Genomic DNA, 16,239 nt, shown 5'->3' on the forward strand with positions numbered 1-16,239 from the left:
AGTTAAGGATAGCAGTCACTTTAAGAGGACATGAAGTTACTCAGCTAGAGGTAATTGAAACACACCAAACAAAATATTTATTGCCAGGAAACCAATTTCACAAAACACACAAAGCATAATTCATTAACCAGTTCACTACATATACAGTCATATGTGTGTGTGTGTGTGTGTGTGTGAATACACACATTTGTATACAACACTTGTATGTGTTTCTACTATAAAAGTTATTTCCTGCTTGTTGAATTTTACAGAGAAAACTTTTTTTTGTTGTTCAATACATCAACTTAAAAATACGTAAATTCATAAAGTTTGTAAAGGATCAGGTCAGCAGTGATCAGAGTCCCTGGGGAAGCTCAGCAGGTCAGGGTGGCTGCTAAGGCATGGGGAGGCTCAGTTCTGTTATTGCTTGCTGTCTTGGCATCTGGAAAAATATTTAGCCTAAGTTTTGACTTTGTCATGTGTAAAACAAGGAAATTATAGACTAATTCACAGAACAGCTATGAAGACTAAATGTAAGGCAGGTAAAGCTCTCCACAGTTATAATATAAATGCCCACATAGAGTAGAGTTCAGTAAATTATGTATTTAATAGGTAATAAAAAATGTAGCAGGGCTTCCCTGGTGGCACAGTGGTTAAGAGTCTGCCTGCTGATGCAGGGGACACAGGTTCGTGCCCCGGTCTGGGAAGATCCCACATGCCGCGGAGCGGTTGGGCCCGTGAGCCATGGCCACTGAGCCTGCGCGTCCGGAGCCTCTGCCCCGCAACGGGAGAGGCCACAGCAGTGAGAGGCCCATGTACTGCAAAAAAAAAAAAAAAAAAAAATGTAGCAAAAAGGTAATACTTTTTGTTCATTCCTCCATGTCTGTATTTGTATTAGAATAAGGCTAGAAAGATGTTAACCGTTTATACAAATAACTTTCATTTTTAAAAATCTATTATTTTTTCTATTTTCTTTTCTATACTAGTTTATCTAAATGTATTGTTTAATTAACAAAACAATAAAGGGAGAAATATTTCATAATTAGATATTTAAAATGCAAAATATAAAGACATTTGGATCCCTTTACTCTGCCCCTTTTTTTGCCCCTTACTCTTTGTTTTTAAAATATTTAAATCACTTTTAATTGATATACTTTGTCATTTATAATCTTTAACGACAGTTGAGATTTTATGATGTGGTTATAGTCTTTGATGTTTAAAAGTATTACACTGACATTTTTAGTATTGTCCTGTAATATTTACTCCTGATTCCAAAATTATACTAACATTTCTTCTTTAATATTTTAAAATTGTTCCTTCCTTCTTTATGCTGTATCTCCATGGCATTGTTGCTGTTCACTGATAACATGGCATCTTTATTCTTCCAGGAAAATGGTATATATACAATAGCAAAATTAATTTTACGAAATAAACAAAAGAATGCAGCAAAAACTAATCTATTACAGGTACTAAAAATATCCATTATTCTTTAATATCAAGTTACTGGAATCTGGGGAAATTTTGGTAATATAATCTATGATTTTTAGAATTTTTAGGTTAGCACTGGTCCCCTGTACTGACCCGAGAGAGAAAAACATCTGGTGAGGGAGGCTGGCATGGAAACAAATGCTGTTAAAACAATGTAGAAGGCTTAACAGTAGTTTCTCTGTAGGGAATTAGGTGATTTTGTTTAGATATTTCTTTGCTTATCTGTAAGTTCTATGTTTTAAAAACATTGCTTGTGTATCAGAAAATAATACTAAGGGGAAAATTAAGTGCCATCTTTAAGCACGGACCACAGTCAGTAGCATTTCACCTTTACAAAGGCAAACCTGTAAAATGGATCTTGATGGATGCTGGTCAGGTGAGTAAAGGGACAGAAGTGGGCACCCATGATATCTGCTCCAGGGCGGACGGGCATCTGCACAGAGAGAAGAGCGTGGACAAAGCATGGGAGCCTGGCAGCTTAGAGTGTGCTTAGGCTGCTCAGTGGGGTGGGTGTGGGGTGTGGGGTAGAGGGAGTACCTTAGGACAGCGGTCCCCAACCGCACCAGAGACTGGTTTTGTGGAAGACACGTTTTCCATGGATGGGCGCGGGGGTGGGGGCAGAATTCAGGCTGTAATGTGAGCGATGGGGAGCAATGGGGAGCGGCAGATGAAGCTTTGCTTGTTCGCCCGCCACTCACCTCCTGCTGTGCGGCTCAGTTCCTGACAGGCCACGGACCGGTACTGGTCCATGGCCCAGGTGTTGGGGACCCCTGTCTTAGGAGATGAGGCCTGGAAGGTAAGAAGGGACCACATTATGCAGGGTCCTATGTGCTCTTTTGAGGAGTGGACACTAGGGGACAAGTGTCCCCAAAGACATTGGCATGATAAAATCAATTTAAAGTAAGCCTTTGCAGTAGCTGCAGCTTATCTTTTTTTCAAGTCGTTAGAACAGGAAGTATAAAACAACGTTTGCCTTCAATCTGATTTAAGAGCTTTCAGCCAGAATGATGGTCAAACCTAGCAGAGAATTTTTGGTGGTATCTGTGGGCTGGCAGGCAGAGGTTTTGGAGAGCTACCACTGAGAACACACAGGCATGGGACTTACTTCTCTAGTATAGCACTGGTGCATGACACTGTGCTGGGACATGGTAAAGTACACTCTCTCCTGCACATGCATTCTGTTAAGCCAGCAGAGGCTTTTAAAGAATATGTATGGAAATTCTTTCGAGGCACATGCATGTTCCTCACTTCTCACAGTCTCCACTGCTTTCTCACAAGTCTCCTTCATGTGGCCTTGTTATCTGCCTGGCTTCTCCAGACAGATTTTTTTATGACCCTTCTATATTTAGATCACTAATTTCATGAAATGATTCCAGATTCGAATTCAGCAGACCCTGGTCACCCCAGTGGTGGCCTATTGTACAGGTACAGCTGCAAGCCTGGGGCTCTCTCTTTTTTCTCAGCACTGCAAAATGTCCAGTGTTTATTTTTCTTTGTTAAAGTCTCACAGGCCTCTTTCTGAGTGTTCTCAGGAGTTACTGTAGATGGTTCTATCTGGGGAATGCTTTAGACCTTACTCAAGAGACCAATTTGTCAAGTTTGAGTCCAGTGTGCCTGTGGCTATTTTTATATGTCATTATTTCTAGTGTTTATTTTCTCAGAGAAACTATATAAATATTGAGGCGTACATAGCAGGCTAGAAAGAAAATAAACCTTGAGCTCTTGGAAATCTTGGGACATTTGGCTTTCTCGGCGTAGGAGTTTTATTTCTTGTCTCTCTGCTCCTTCTGTACTTTCTAGAAAGGAACTAATGACAGGCACTGAGTGAAACACTGCCCAGATCCCTAGCCTTCCACAACGCAAATGCTTTTTAAACATGAGAACTGGCCCAGGTGTTGATGTTGTCTGTTTTCAGTTAGAAGCTGTGGCTCCCACCGAGACCAGCCACACTCACCAAAAAGCCACGTTAATGTTCACTTCATGATCATGCTATCCTGAAAATGTTTTACTTTGTTCAGCTACCATTTGAGAATCACATATCCTTTTATTTCCAGTGTTATGCATTCAGAGCCTTGAGGTTTCTCTTCAGTATGGAAAGAAACAGACCACTCTTTAAAAGGTATGAGCTTAGAGAAATTTAAGTGACCAGTGATCATTATAGTCAACTGTTTTCACGTACCTGATTTAGATGCAAGCAGTAAGAGAAGAAAGAGTCAGTATGCAAAACATGTGTCTTCAGATTTCTTAAAATCCACAGATAATACTGAGCAGCCCTAGTGATATCTTAACACTGAAAATTCACAAAATGATGAGGAAAGCACATGAATCACATCAACACAACTCTTTTAATTACATATAACTGCTATGGTTTTTAGTTTTTCTCTCTTTTTTAAGACATTAACATTTTTAATGGATGAAATCAAAATATGTGCTTGTTTTTGCCCATTCAGAAATGTCCAAAGTTGATGTAGTCATTTCCTTTTAATCAATAGAAAAGAAAGTATTTGTCTGGATGTCCTTAACAGGATAAGAACCCATTTGAAGGGGAGGAGGCTGGATGTTCCTGGATCAGAATGTTGTGTGGTGAGCATGACAGAAAAACCACCACCTTGGGAAGCAGACAGTAGTTACCTACAGGTGTGGTCTGCGTGCCATAGAGGTGGCAGGTTAGCCAAATTGTAGGCCCAAGTTCTTACTAGAATTTTATTGATAAGGCAAAATGGAAATAAAATCTTGAGTTAATATAACATCTTTTGTTTGGAAGAATAGGGCATTTTATGTTTTTATTTTATTTCTATATAACAGTTGAATTTAGGGGAAGAAAAGGAAGTATTTGTTATTCATTATAATCTTTAATTTCAAGGCCCTAAATCATCCACATCAGTGGACTTAAAGATTTTAATAAACCTAAACCCTTGAAGCCAGTAGCTTGGAAATGATGCATAAATCTCTTCATTTTTTTTATTCACCTGTATTTTAATTTTATTTTCATGAGAACTAAATCAAATGGTATTTGTGAAAGTGCTCTGTGCTCAATAAACACCCAATAAACATTCATTCCTAGTATATTTAATACTACACCCCCAAATATCTTACAAATAAGATTTTTGTAAAATCTGTATCATATCTTATTGTAGCAAAAAAACATATAACGTGATATCTACCCTCTTAAATTTTTGTGTGCAGTACAGTGTTCTTAACTATAAGCACAGCGTCATACAGTAGATCTCTGGAACTTTCCTTTCCAATTGTTTTTCCTTACCTCTTAAGAACTGTGTCTCTAGTTTATTTTCATGAGATAAGTGGTGAGTATTATTTTCCCCCATTTGTTGGCAGTGTATTTAATGTAATTAACCTATAAGTGAGACAGGTCCAAAAGGGAAGGAATGGGCCAGAGTTTCCAACTCCTATAGGAAGTATGTGTGTGTATTTTTCTCTGTAGACTTTTCCCCACCGACTTGTTTGAGATCTTCATTGACATAGGACATTATGTTCGTGATATCAGTGCTTATGAAGAATTAGTATCAAAGTTGAATTTATTAGTGGTAAGTCTTGAGCTTTAAATATTTTGTCAGGCTGCTATGCAGTTAGGATGCATTTATCATAGCAACCTATTTCCTTTTCATTTTTTGGTTAGGAGGATGAACTGAAGCCAATTGCTGAAAATATTGAAAGCATTAATCAGAATAAAGCTCCTTTGAAATATATAGGCAACTATGCAGTTTTGGATCATCTTGGAAGTGGAGCTTTTGGCTGTGTTTACAAGGTGACCTTGCCCTTGAACAACATTTCCAATGTTCCCAAACAAACTGCATGTCTCCCTGCACACCCACACACAAGTGAATTGGAGCCCTTGTCAGTGAACAAATAGATATAAAAATTAGAAGGATTGTTTCTGTACAACAGATAGCTGCACTGATATTGTCTTACCTTAGCTCTCAGCTCTAGAAATTGGTCACTGACCTTTGAAGACAAAAGCTGTCACTAATCTCTCATACAAATAGTCAAAATGGCTTGTCCCAATGCATGACACATTCTCCAAGTTCACACCAGTGTTTCTGTATTTACCCAGTAAAATCCTATGAAATATTGCAGACTGATCCAGGATATACCAATTTTTTTGAGATGAGCTTAGTGTAAATACAAATTTACTTTTTAAAGATATATGACTTATTTAGATGACTTGGCTTAATCATGTGACCTTATTAATCTAATCACTTTCTTCCCCTCTCTACTCCCAAACCATTCTTTTTTTTTTTTTGTCTCCTTTATTTTAGGTTAGAAAGCGTAGTGGTCAAAATCTTTTAGCAATAAAAGAAGTCAATTTACATAACCCAGCATTTGGAAAGGATAAAAAAGATCGAGACAACAGTGTAAGGAATATTGTTTCTGAATTAACCATAATTAAAGAGCAGGTAAATGCTTTTGTTTATGAAGAAGGTTTCCTTAAATAAATGTCATCAAAAAAAGTAGAGTTCATGTGCTGTTCTTGTCCATGCTGTGTAAGAACTGGTTCTGTTTAATATAATTGGCATTGAGTTGATATCAATCACCAGATTTTCTCCTAAGGCTTGACATTAAACCATAGACATAACTATATCAGGGCCAGGGATGCAGAACAATTGAGTTCACAGCACAGAGAGTTTCCTGTGCTGTGAGTTTCCTCCTTATTATATTGTAGAATATTTGGTTACTTTTTTACATGCATAAGAGTATGACTAAGACTTCCCTGACTTTTGTCAAATGGAACCAAGTTGTTAACATTCCTCAAATATGGCTTATGTAATCTAAATGTGAATTTTCAAGATGGGTTATTATTTATTGACATAAGCAAAACATTCTAACATAATGTTCACAACTCATGTATCATTATGAAGGTTTGTTTCAGGAGAAACAATAAATGTGTCAGAGAAAAATGGGAATTCGTTTTGTGATCAAAGAACACATTGGTTTCTTTTTCAGCTTTCTTTGTTTATACATTCATTATGAATACTGTTCATCTATAACTCCTGGGGAGACCTATCAGTTCATGGCTCTTTGTTTTCAAATGTTAAATTTGCATAGCATCTGTGCTGGGACATAAAGAACCATAAATATGATGATCTTTATTCATTGAAATCTCTAGTTCCACTCCAATTTATAATTTACAGTAAATATCATTAATAGGTTGTTTTATAGTTGACTTTTATGTACAAAGAGATTAGATTTTGAAAAGTTAGTGTTTTCTCATGTTCCAACACTCTAGCCTTGGGCAGCGTGCTGTTTCATAGCATAAGGTTAGAGAATGGCTTTTGCCCTAGGCTGGTCTAGTATCTTCATTTGAACCCAAATCTGGATGTAGTCCTGGCCAGTGAGCTATGTCCAGAATATGGTTCTATTGCTTACCTAGTTCCATATTGTTTAAAATCTGCTGGCCATTTGCTAGTTGATGAGGTAGACTATTGGTTTTATTATATTTTCTAAGAAAAGAAAGTGTCAGGGTGGGGCCATATAAGAGGCCTCTGCTTGAACTTTGAGGGAGCTCAAAATTGTAGAACTGTGCTTGCACCATGGGCTTAAACCAAGGAAAGGACAGTAAATTGAGGTCAAAAAGGAGGAGGTAATAACAGACAGAAGTGAGAGAAATGGGACTAGAAAGGGAGAGTGTATTGGTTAATATTAAGACTAAGCTGCAGTAACAAAGAAGCCCCAAAATATGTGGCCTTGAAAGAGAGGTCTCACTGTGCAATGGGCTTTGTCTTCCTGTCAGTGCAGGGTGTGGTGCTCTGCTCCATGAGGTCACACAGGGATGCCCACTCTTCCTCTCCCATTGCAGCTGCCGAGGCACATTCATATCCGCTGGTGCACCTGGCATTTTGGGTTCAGACACAGGATTCCCCTCACACTCCACTGGGGAGAACTGAGTGATGAGCCCCTTGAGGCTGCAAGAGAGGCTGAGAGGTGTGATCTGTGGTGGGGAAGCACGCCCTGCTACAAGTCGATGGAGTGGAGGAGTGTGAGAGCAGGTTTTTGGTGGGCAGCCAGTGGACTCTCCTTCAAAAGAAGGCAAGAAGAAAGGCCAGAAAGAGATGCAAGCCATTTATGATGTACCAGTGACTATTCTGAGATAAAACAAATTTCAGTTTACTTAGAAACTCAAATTGTAAATAAACAACCACAAAAATTTAGTATTCTTGTAGAAAATTATTATGTTATTCAAAAAATAGAATTTCCATGTTACGTTCTGAGGTAAACTATGCCAAAGAGAAATTCTTGCTCTCTTTGGTGCCTGGACACTTTTTGTTGAGGTATAATTGACATATGACTGCATATTAGTTTCAGGTGTACAACATGATGATTCAGTATTTGTATGTATTGTGACATGATCACCACAGGAAGTCCAATTAACATCTACCACACGTAGTTACACATTTTTTCCTTGTGATAAGAACTTTTAGGTGGCAAGGAAGACCTTATTCAGGACCACTGCAATAGAAGTCAAGCTATTAAAGTAGAGGAGATTGAACTCAACTCTGAACACAACAGGGGTGGCTGGGGATTTACAACCAAAAGGCAGGGCTAGGGGGGTCAAAGGATGGAAAGTTACCAAGAGGAATTTGGTTAGTTATCAGGTTGGGGGGAGAAAAACTTGATTAGATAACAAAGATGGGGGGATAAGGAACTTGACTGGATATCCAGAGGGCAGAGATGCTCAGTAAACTGGCATAGAAGGATTCTTGCTGAAATCAGGCAGGCCAAGGAGGAGGCCTGGTCCAGAGGATGACTCTGAGGAGCCTGACCTAAGTTTGTTCAAGGAGGGAGTCCTTGGCAATTATTATTATAATTTTAATGGAGTTAATAACTCTTAGATTATTTCAGTTTCAAACTAATAATTTTGGAGAGCGTAGAAAGACACCAGTCATGTAAATAGACACAGTGTATATAAACATTTAAGTGGCAGGGGGAGGTTAAGAGCATAGGTATATGTGTTCAAAATTAATTGCTTCATTTCAGTTTTCTCCTCTATGCAATCTGTGTGTGATGTTGGAACAGGAAGTGTTGAATGAATTCTTAAGAGAGCTTCCAGTTCTACAGTCCTCTAATTTAGTTAAATTAGGTGATAAAGCACAATCAGTTTTCAATTATATTTGGTAAGTCTATATGGGAGATTGCTATTTTCAGAACAGTTTTGTGAGCAGCAAATAAAAAGAATCCTGAAAAATTAGATGATAACTTGAAATGCTCTGTTTTATAAATAAATATAAATATGATGATTTCTTTGTTGTTTTCAAGTATGAAATCCAACTAAATTGTCTGTGAAAACAAGTTTATATTTTGAAGTAGTATAATGTTTGTTATTTATTTTCTTATAGCTTTATCATCCCAATGTTGTACGCTATTACAAAACATTTCTGGAAAGTAAGTGTGAGTTTCCATGATATTTCTAATAATGTATCTATGTTACTTACATATTTTTATTTTATAATGTTACAAAATAAGTTTAGTCAACTATTTTCTCTACCTTTTCTGTTGTCTATATGACAGTGGAAGACATTGTGCATCACTTTCTTGATCAGTGAAACACTGATAATCAATGATCAAAAGATACTTATAAAATTCTTAGGGCTTCCCTGGTGGCGCAGTGGTTGAGAGTCCACCTGCCGATGCAGGGGACACGGGTTCGTGCCCCGGTCCGGGAAGATCCCACATGCCGCAGAGCGGCTAGGCCCGTGAGCCATGGCCGCTGACCCTGTGCGTCCGGAGCCTGTGCTCCGCAACGGGAGAGGCCACAACAGTGAGAGGCCCGCGTACCGCAAAAAAAAAAAGAAAAAAAAATTTCTTAGATCCCTATATGTAAGACTGCATGAACAAACCAAAATAATAATTATTGCTATTTTCATATACAAAAAGCCCATAGTAGGATCAGAAGAAAAGAAAACTAGAGGTTGGTAGCTTCTTTAATAAAAAATGACATTTTTTTGTCATCTTTAAGAAAAAAATGACATTTACCACCCCTCAAATAAATTGGGTCTAGGTTTTTTGAGATTTCTTTTTCTGCAAGTTCAGGTAATTGCCACAACGTGGCGATGAGGCCCTGACTGATTCTGCGTCATTAATGGGATGATGGAATACGGAATCAAATCTTGAGGTGAAACCAAACTCAGTCACTTGTTTTAAAAAAATAGGACATTTGACTGAAGTAATATACATATTAATAAACCTTATGTGTTTCACCTGTGAAATTTCAAAATAAATCTCCTTTAAAGGGCCTTCCTTGCTGCCTCTTTATCAGTACTATTGTTATGCAAACCTGTTGTGTACTTTGGCATGTTATGATTTTACCCATCTCCCTTCCTCTGGTTGACTCAGAGGAACTAAGTGCTGAAACTCTTCAGTAAATCCTGCCCCCTTGGCCATTTGTTCTTGATATTAGAATAATTTCCCATAATTTTGTGCATATCCCATCATAAAGAGATCTGGACTAGCTTCTGACTTGTACTGAAGTGACACAACTTGTCTTAATTTAAAAACAAAATAACCTGACTTATTCCAAAAAGAATTGGCAGTGACTTAAAAATACATAAGATAAAATAGATTAAGAAATCATGATAAAAGGAAATAAAAGGTGAGAAAATTAATGCTAGAGGCAAGATTAGTACATACAGTAAATATTTCTTGGGATTATGAAGAATTGGAAACAATATAAATGTCAATCTTTAGGAGAATGATTAAATAAATTATGATACATCTGTATTGTGGAATACTATGTAACCAACAGAAAGAATGGCGTGGGTCTGTGTGTACTGATGAATGTATAAGAATGTTGAATGAAAAAAGTATAAGTTGCAGAATATGTATGGTGTGGCTTCCTTTTTGTAAATGTTGTATATATACATATTTTACATACATCCAAAACATTACAATAGATACATATCACGTACTGTTGTTAATAGTTACACATTGGCTTTGGAGGAGAAAGTAGAATTTACTTCTGTTTCTTGGCATCCAAAGCAAAGAGACAAACGCAGTCAGTTATGTGAGGTTTCTGGGATCCATGAGCTGAAATCTGGAGAAGGCCAGCTTTCTCAGCTCCTGAGCTGGCATCACAGAAATTTCCATCATGGGTGGTATATCCAGTGGGGTCATTGCTAAACCACGGTATGATTTCATTGTAAAATACTGTAAGGTAAATCTACGAGACTCAAGAACAGTGCAGTTTAATGTCTGAACGTCTGGCTTGATTTAAGGGTAAATTTTAGACCATTGAGAGGAAAGCTGTGTTTACCTGTTCTTCAAGGAATCCTCCATGACTAGGGATCATTTACTTGCTCTCTTTGGTGCCTCCCAACCCTTCCACATCCTCATGTACACAGAAAATGATAAAATTTGCCACCGTAAACTTATGCTAGGAGATTGCCTGTAGCTGAAAGAGACTGTCGCTGGGCTCCAGTTGTCCCCAAGACCCCCTAGCCCCCAGCCCCTCCAGAGCTGATTGGGTCCATGTCTCTAACTCTTTTGTGTTGTACCCTGAACACCCATTGGGAAACTTGGATTCTAATTCTTAAGTTTTTTCAAAATGTCTATATTGAATTTATTTCTATTACCTTTTCTTGTTTTTTATATAGATGATAGGTTGTATATAGTTATGGAGCTTATAGAAGGGGCCCCTCTTGGAGAGCATTTCAGTTCTTTGAAGGAAAAAAAACATCATTTTGCTGAAGAGAGACTATGGAAAATATTTATACAGGTATCTTTTATCTTCATTAACTCTTTCTATGAAATAGTAAAGTTCTGAGCTGATTTCCTAGAGTTGTGTGTAGTGGTCATGAGTGGCTGTCTATCTGTATATATCGGGGAAATAACATTTGTTTGTTCTTTGCTGTTTGAAGCTGTGCCTAGCTCTTCGGTACTTACACAAGGAGAAGAGGATCATCCATAGAGACCTGACGCCAAACAACATTATGTTGGGGGATAAGGACAGAGTAACAGTTAGTAAGTATAAAAATCTGAAAATTTTCAACTTGAGAGTCTCAATATTATTCTAGGGCTGAGTTGTTCGATAGAACTTTCTGCATTGAATGGCGTGTTCTCTGTCTGCACTGTCTGGTATGGCAGCTACTGGCCACATGTGGCTAACAGGCACTTGAAATGTGTCTGATAGCCTATGTGCCTGAGGATATGAATTTTAAATTCTATCAAATTTTAGTTAATTTAAATATCCCTATGTGACTAGTGGATACTGTATTGGACAATGACTAGTGTAGTTCTTGATGACTGAATTATATTTTGCCTGTATGAGAGAATAAAATACTCTTAGGTTGCTTGGACATTTAATTCCTAAATCAATGGTTTCTAGATTTTTTTCCTTTCTGTAGAACACTTCTTTGTCAACAAAGCCTTTTAGAACCACCACATGAGCACATTGTTGAACTATTTTAATATAGTCTGTGACATATGAGTGACAAATGTACATATCAAGGGCTGTAAAAAATCCAGCCATTCGTATACGTCAACATTTTCACTTTTTATCACAATATTTTCAACTGTAGCAGGTAAGTTGTCTAATTCTTAATCATAACTTAAAATGAACTTTTTAGCAGCTTAGAGTGATATGTTAGCTTTCTCCTGCCCTCTTCACTCACGAACACTTAAGTTACTCCCATGGACTATTAATGGTTTGCCAACTCTAAGTAGGGAGACATCTCTAAATCAGTGGTCTGCAAATATTTGTGATCATGAAATTCCATTAGTAAATTCTTTTGATAATACACTGCCAGTATATCAATATGTATGCTTATTTATGAATTCTGTACACATATCACTGTATAATTATTCTATAGTACATACAATCAACAGAAATAAAATATAAAGGGGTACATTAAATTCAAAATAAGGGTGTTGATTTTTTTCACCCCACCCCCACCCGCCAGTGGATTGCCTTAGGCACCCAGCTTTGGAGGCCACTGCCCTAAATTTTATTGATGTGAAAGACATTTGACAATATTTTAAAGCTGAGTCTCTTAGTTTTGGAAGAATCTGATTCCTCATGAAGGCAATTCCAAATGTACACATTTACCCATAACCACATCCTCAGTAACAATGATTGGATTCACTGTCCAGATTTTTTAAAGTAGAACACATTATATCAGTCTAAAAAATATCCTAAAACAGAAGTTTTATTGATAACCTTCAATGCAAAGTTACTTGGAAATACTTCAAGCCAATGCTTTGTGAAATGTAAGATGAGACCAAATAATTGTGACTCTTCATCTCAGATACACTTAACAATTAACACAATACACAATTAACTTAATTTATAAGTTAATAAGGATTATTATAAAGTGTGTGTTTGAATTTCATGGCAAACAGTATATATACTTTTAAATAGTATTAAACAGATTTGTTTAATAGTTCAATAGATCTGTTTAATCCTTCTAAGATGACTATTCAGGTCATATTTTCTGAGTAATAGCCAACCCCACATTCCATTTTCTTACTAAGATTAGCTGCAGTCATTTCCTTTGGTTACATTTAAATACATTGAGATTAATCTTTTATTGTAGTAGCCTGATTTATTTTCTTTCTAAACTTATTTTAAGTAATTTTTATATTTATTTTCTTTAACCAGTAGCACACATAAAAAATGGTTTACAAAATAAAATAGTACTAAAAATCTTATAAAGAAAAACCTACCTCTTTGCAACCCCCAGTTCCATTTCCCTAAAACAACCACTTTTCAGTCTTTTTAGCTCTTTCTTCTGGTATCTGGTTTTCCATTGTGATAGTTGAAGATTCAGTTTTCTTATTTTTTTCTTCATCCCCATCTGCCATCCTGCAATACAGTTATAGCACAATTTGGGGTTAAATCAGCTTTCAGTATTTACATTATTACTACTGTGTAATTATTATTCAGTGTTGATTACCTCTCCTTCCTTATAGACCTTTTGTTTTTTCTAGGGTTAATAATTGCCTTCTTGTTTATTTTCCTAGTTTTCTGTGTACCTTTTATTTCTTCTTCCCAAATCTTCTAAAAGGATTATAAAAGCCCTCTCTGTACTATTTCCACATGGTCAAACAAGACAGTTACTCTCATTTTTTTTTCCTGGACACCCATTTCCTGTACCTCTTTGCTGTAAGGTAGACTGGGTTTGACTTTAGGTCTGTTGCACAGCCATTGTCCTGGAACTTTTGTGCTCCTTTTTTTTTTTTTTTAAATATGGCCACACCATGTGGCTTGTGGGATCTCAGTTCCCTGACCAGGGATTGAACCTGGGCTTCTGCAGTGAAAGCACCAAATCCTAACTACTAGACCACCAGGGAATTCCTATGCTCCTTTTCTGATCAGGGTCTCTATTTCCTACTTCCTGTCTCTTTCTCTTTCTTTTTAACTCCCCTATTTTGCCAAAGTGTATCTTCTAGTACTTTCCTAAGAAAAAGTGCTTTGGAAGTTATAATTTTTACTTAAAATTTATTTTTCTTATTTAGAAATTTTTGAGGTATAAGTGACATATAACATTATATTAGTTTCAGGTGAACAACATAATGATTTGATATTTGTATACACTGGAGCCTGCAGGCAGTTGGGTGGAGCTGGGTCTTGGGGTCTAGATGGAGACCTCCAGGAGAACTCATGTCAATTAATATTCCCTGGGCCGGAATTCTCTGGTGGTCCAGTGTCCTGGACTCCCACCCCAGAGGCTCAGGCCTGACCCATGGACAGGGAACCAAGACCCCACAGGGCAAGTGGCACAGCAAAAAAAAAAAAAAAAAAGGAAAAGAAAACAGACAAACAAAACACAAGACAAATGATAGAAACAGACAAAGAAAGAAAAAAAAAAGAAAAGAAAACTAAAAACAAGAGAACAACCAAACAAAGAACGCCAAAGTGAAAATGAACAATAAAAACAAAACTAACAAAAAAAAAACAAAAGCAGAAAGCAAACTAAGAAAAGAAAGCAAAGATGGCTTCCCTGGTGGCACAGTGGTTGAGAGTCCACCTGCCAATGCAGGGGACACGGGTTAGTGCCCCAGTCCGGGAAGATCCCACATGCCTCAGAGCGGCTAGGCCCGTGAGCCATGGCTGCTGAGCCTGCGCATCTGGAGCCTGTGCTCTGCAACGGAAGAGGCCACAACAGTGAGAGGCCTGCATACCACACACACACAAACAAAGAAAACATAAAACAGAAAAAAAGATCAAAAATGTTTATATCTAAAAATGAAACAAAGAAAAAACAAGAAAAAAACACAAAATAACAAAAAGTAAAGTAGAAAAATAAAAAATATATTAAAAAATGTTTATAAAGAAAATAAAAACAATAACAACAGAACAAAACAAAAAATAACAATAATAATACTATTTTCCTGGGGCCTCAGCTGTTAGTTTCCTTGCCCCCACCATGAGCCACAGCCAACCCCACCTCCCCAGGAGGCCTTCCAATACCTCTAGGTAGGTCTTTGGACCCGCTATGGGCACTGTGGGGCCAGCTCAGCCTCTGACTTGGCCCGACTCCTATATGTACTTGCCCCCAAAGTCCACAGCTACTAGAGCTAGACTGGTCTCAGCTGTGGGAGCACTCATTGTCCCTTAGATATTCCATAGACACAGGGTTTACCAAGCTGATCATGGGGATTTAATCCACAGCTTGTGCAGCTGCACAGAGAGATTTCCATTCCTCTTCCTTAGTCGCACTGCCCCTGGAGCTCAGCTTTGGTTTTGGCCTCACCTCTGCATGTGGGCTGCCCTCAGGCATCTGTTCTCTGCCCAGGCAAGAGAGAATGAAAGCAGCGGCTGATTGGAGCACACTTGCTCACTCAGGCCAGGGAGGAATAAGGCTGCCACAACTGGAGTGTGTGAGAAGTGCCTCTGTTTTTTTGGAGGGGGGGTGGTTTGTTTGGTTTTTACCGTCCACATATAAGTGAGATTATGCGGTATGTCTTTGACTTATTTCACTTAGTATAATGCCTTCAGGGTCCATCCATGTTACTGCAAATGGCAAGATTTCATTCTTTTTTATGGTTGAATCATATATGTATGTATGTATGTGTATATATATGTACGTGTATAATGCATATATACATATGAATAAACATGTAGATATAGAGACATATATACACATACATTTCACATTTTCTTTATTCACTCATTTATTATAGCTCTTAGGTTGCTTCCATATCTTGTCTATTTTAAGTAATGCTGCAATTAACTCTTTTCAAATTAATGTTTTTGTTTTCTTTGGATAAATACCCAGAAGTGGAATTGCTAGGTCATATGATAGTTTTATTTTTAATATTTTAGGAACCTCCATAATGTTTTCCAAGGTGGCTGCACCAATTTACATTCCTACCAACAGTGCACAAGGGTTCCCTTTTCTTCACATCCTCACCAATACTTGTTTTTTTTGTTTTGTTTTGTTTTTTGCCTTTTTGATGATAGCCATTCTAACAGGTGTGAAGTGATATATCTCATGTGGTTGTGATTCATATTTCCTTGATGATTAGGAATATTGAACATCTTATCATGTACCTGTTGGTCATCCTATGTCTTTGGGAAAATATCTATTCATATCTGCCCATTTTTCAATCAGACTGTTTTTGGGATTTTTTTTGTTTTTGCTACAGAGTTGTATGAGTTCTTTATATATTTTCGACATTGACCCTGTATTGGATGTGATTTGCAAATCTTTTCTCCAATTCAGTAGCTTGCCTTTTTATTTTGTTAATGGTTTTCTTTCCTATGCAGAAGCTTTTTAGTTTGATGAAGTCCCGCTTGTGTATTTTTGCTTTAGTTGCTTT

General features: G+C 37.4%; 1 protein-coding gene across 16 annotated transcripts in view; it reads left to right on the plus strand.

Moving 5' to 3' along the window:
- The window catches only part of NEK10 (NIMA related kinase 10), a 312,063-nt gene that overhangs the window by 80,790 nt on the left and 215,034 nt on the right, over positions 1-16,239 (plus strand). For 8 of the 16 annotated variants that reach the window (XM_067005874.1, XM_067005868.1, XM_067005870.1 and 5 more), the window contains 8 exons: positions 1,368-1,445; positions 3,522-3,586; positions 4,910-5,012; positions 5,105-5,233; positions 5,745-5,882; positions 8,820-8,865; positions 11,073-11,194; positions 11,337-11,439. In XM_067005874.1, the coding sequence (XP_066861975.1) occupies positions 1,368-1,445; positions 3,522-3,586; positions 4,910-5,012; positions 5,105-5,233; positions 5,745-5,882; positions 8,820-8,865; positions 11,073-11,194; positions 11,337-11,439 (784 nt within the window). Of the gene's footprint in view, positions 1-1,367; positions 1,446-3,521; positions 3,587-4,909; positions 5,013-5,104; positions 5,234-5,744; positions 5,883-8,819; positions 8,866-11,072; positions 11,195-11,336; positions 11,440-16,239 lie in introns of those variants that run through there. The other 8 variants (XM_067005869.1, XM_067005879.1, XM_067005881.1 and 5 more) reach the window with 5 other exon arrangements.

Source organism: Kogia breviceps, chromosome 10, assembly GCF_026419965.1.
Source record: "Kogia breviceps isolate mKogBre1 chromosome 10, mKogBre1 haplotype 1, whole genome shotgun sequence".
NCBI lineage: Eukaryota > Metazoa > Chordata > Mammalia > Artiodactyla > Physeteridae > Kogia > Kogia breviceps.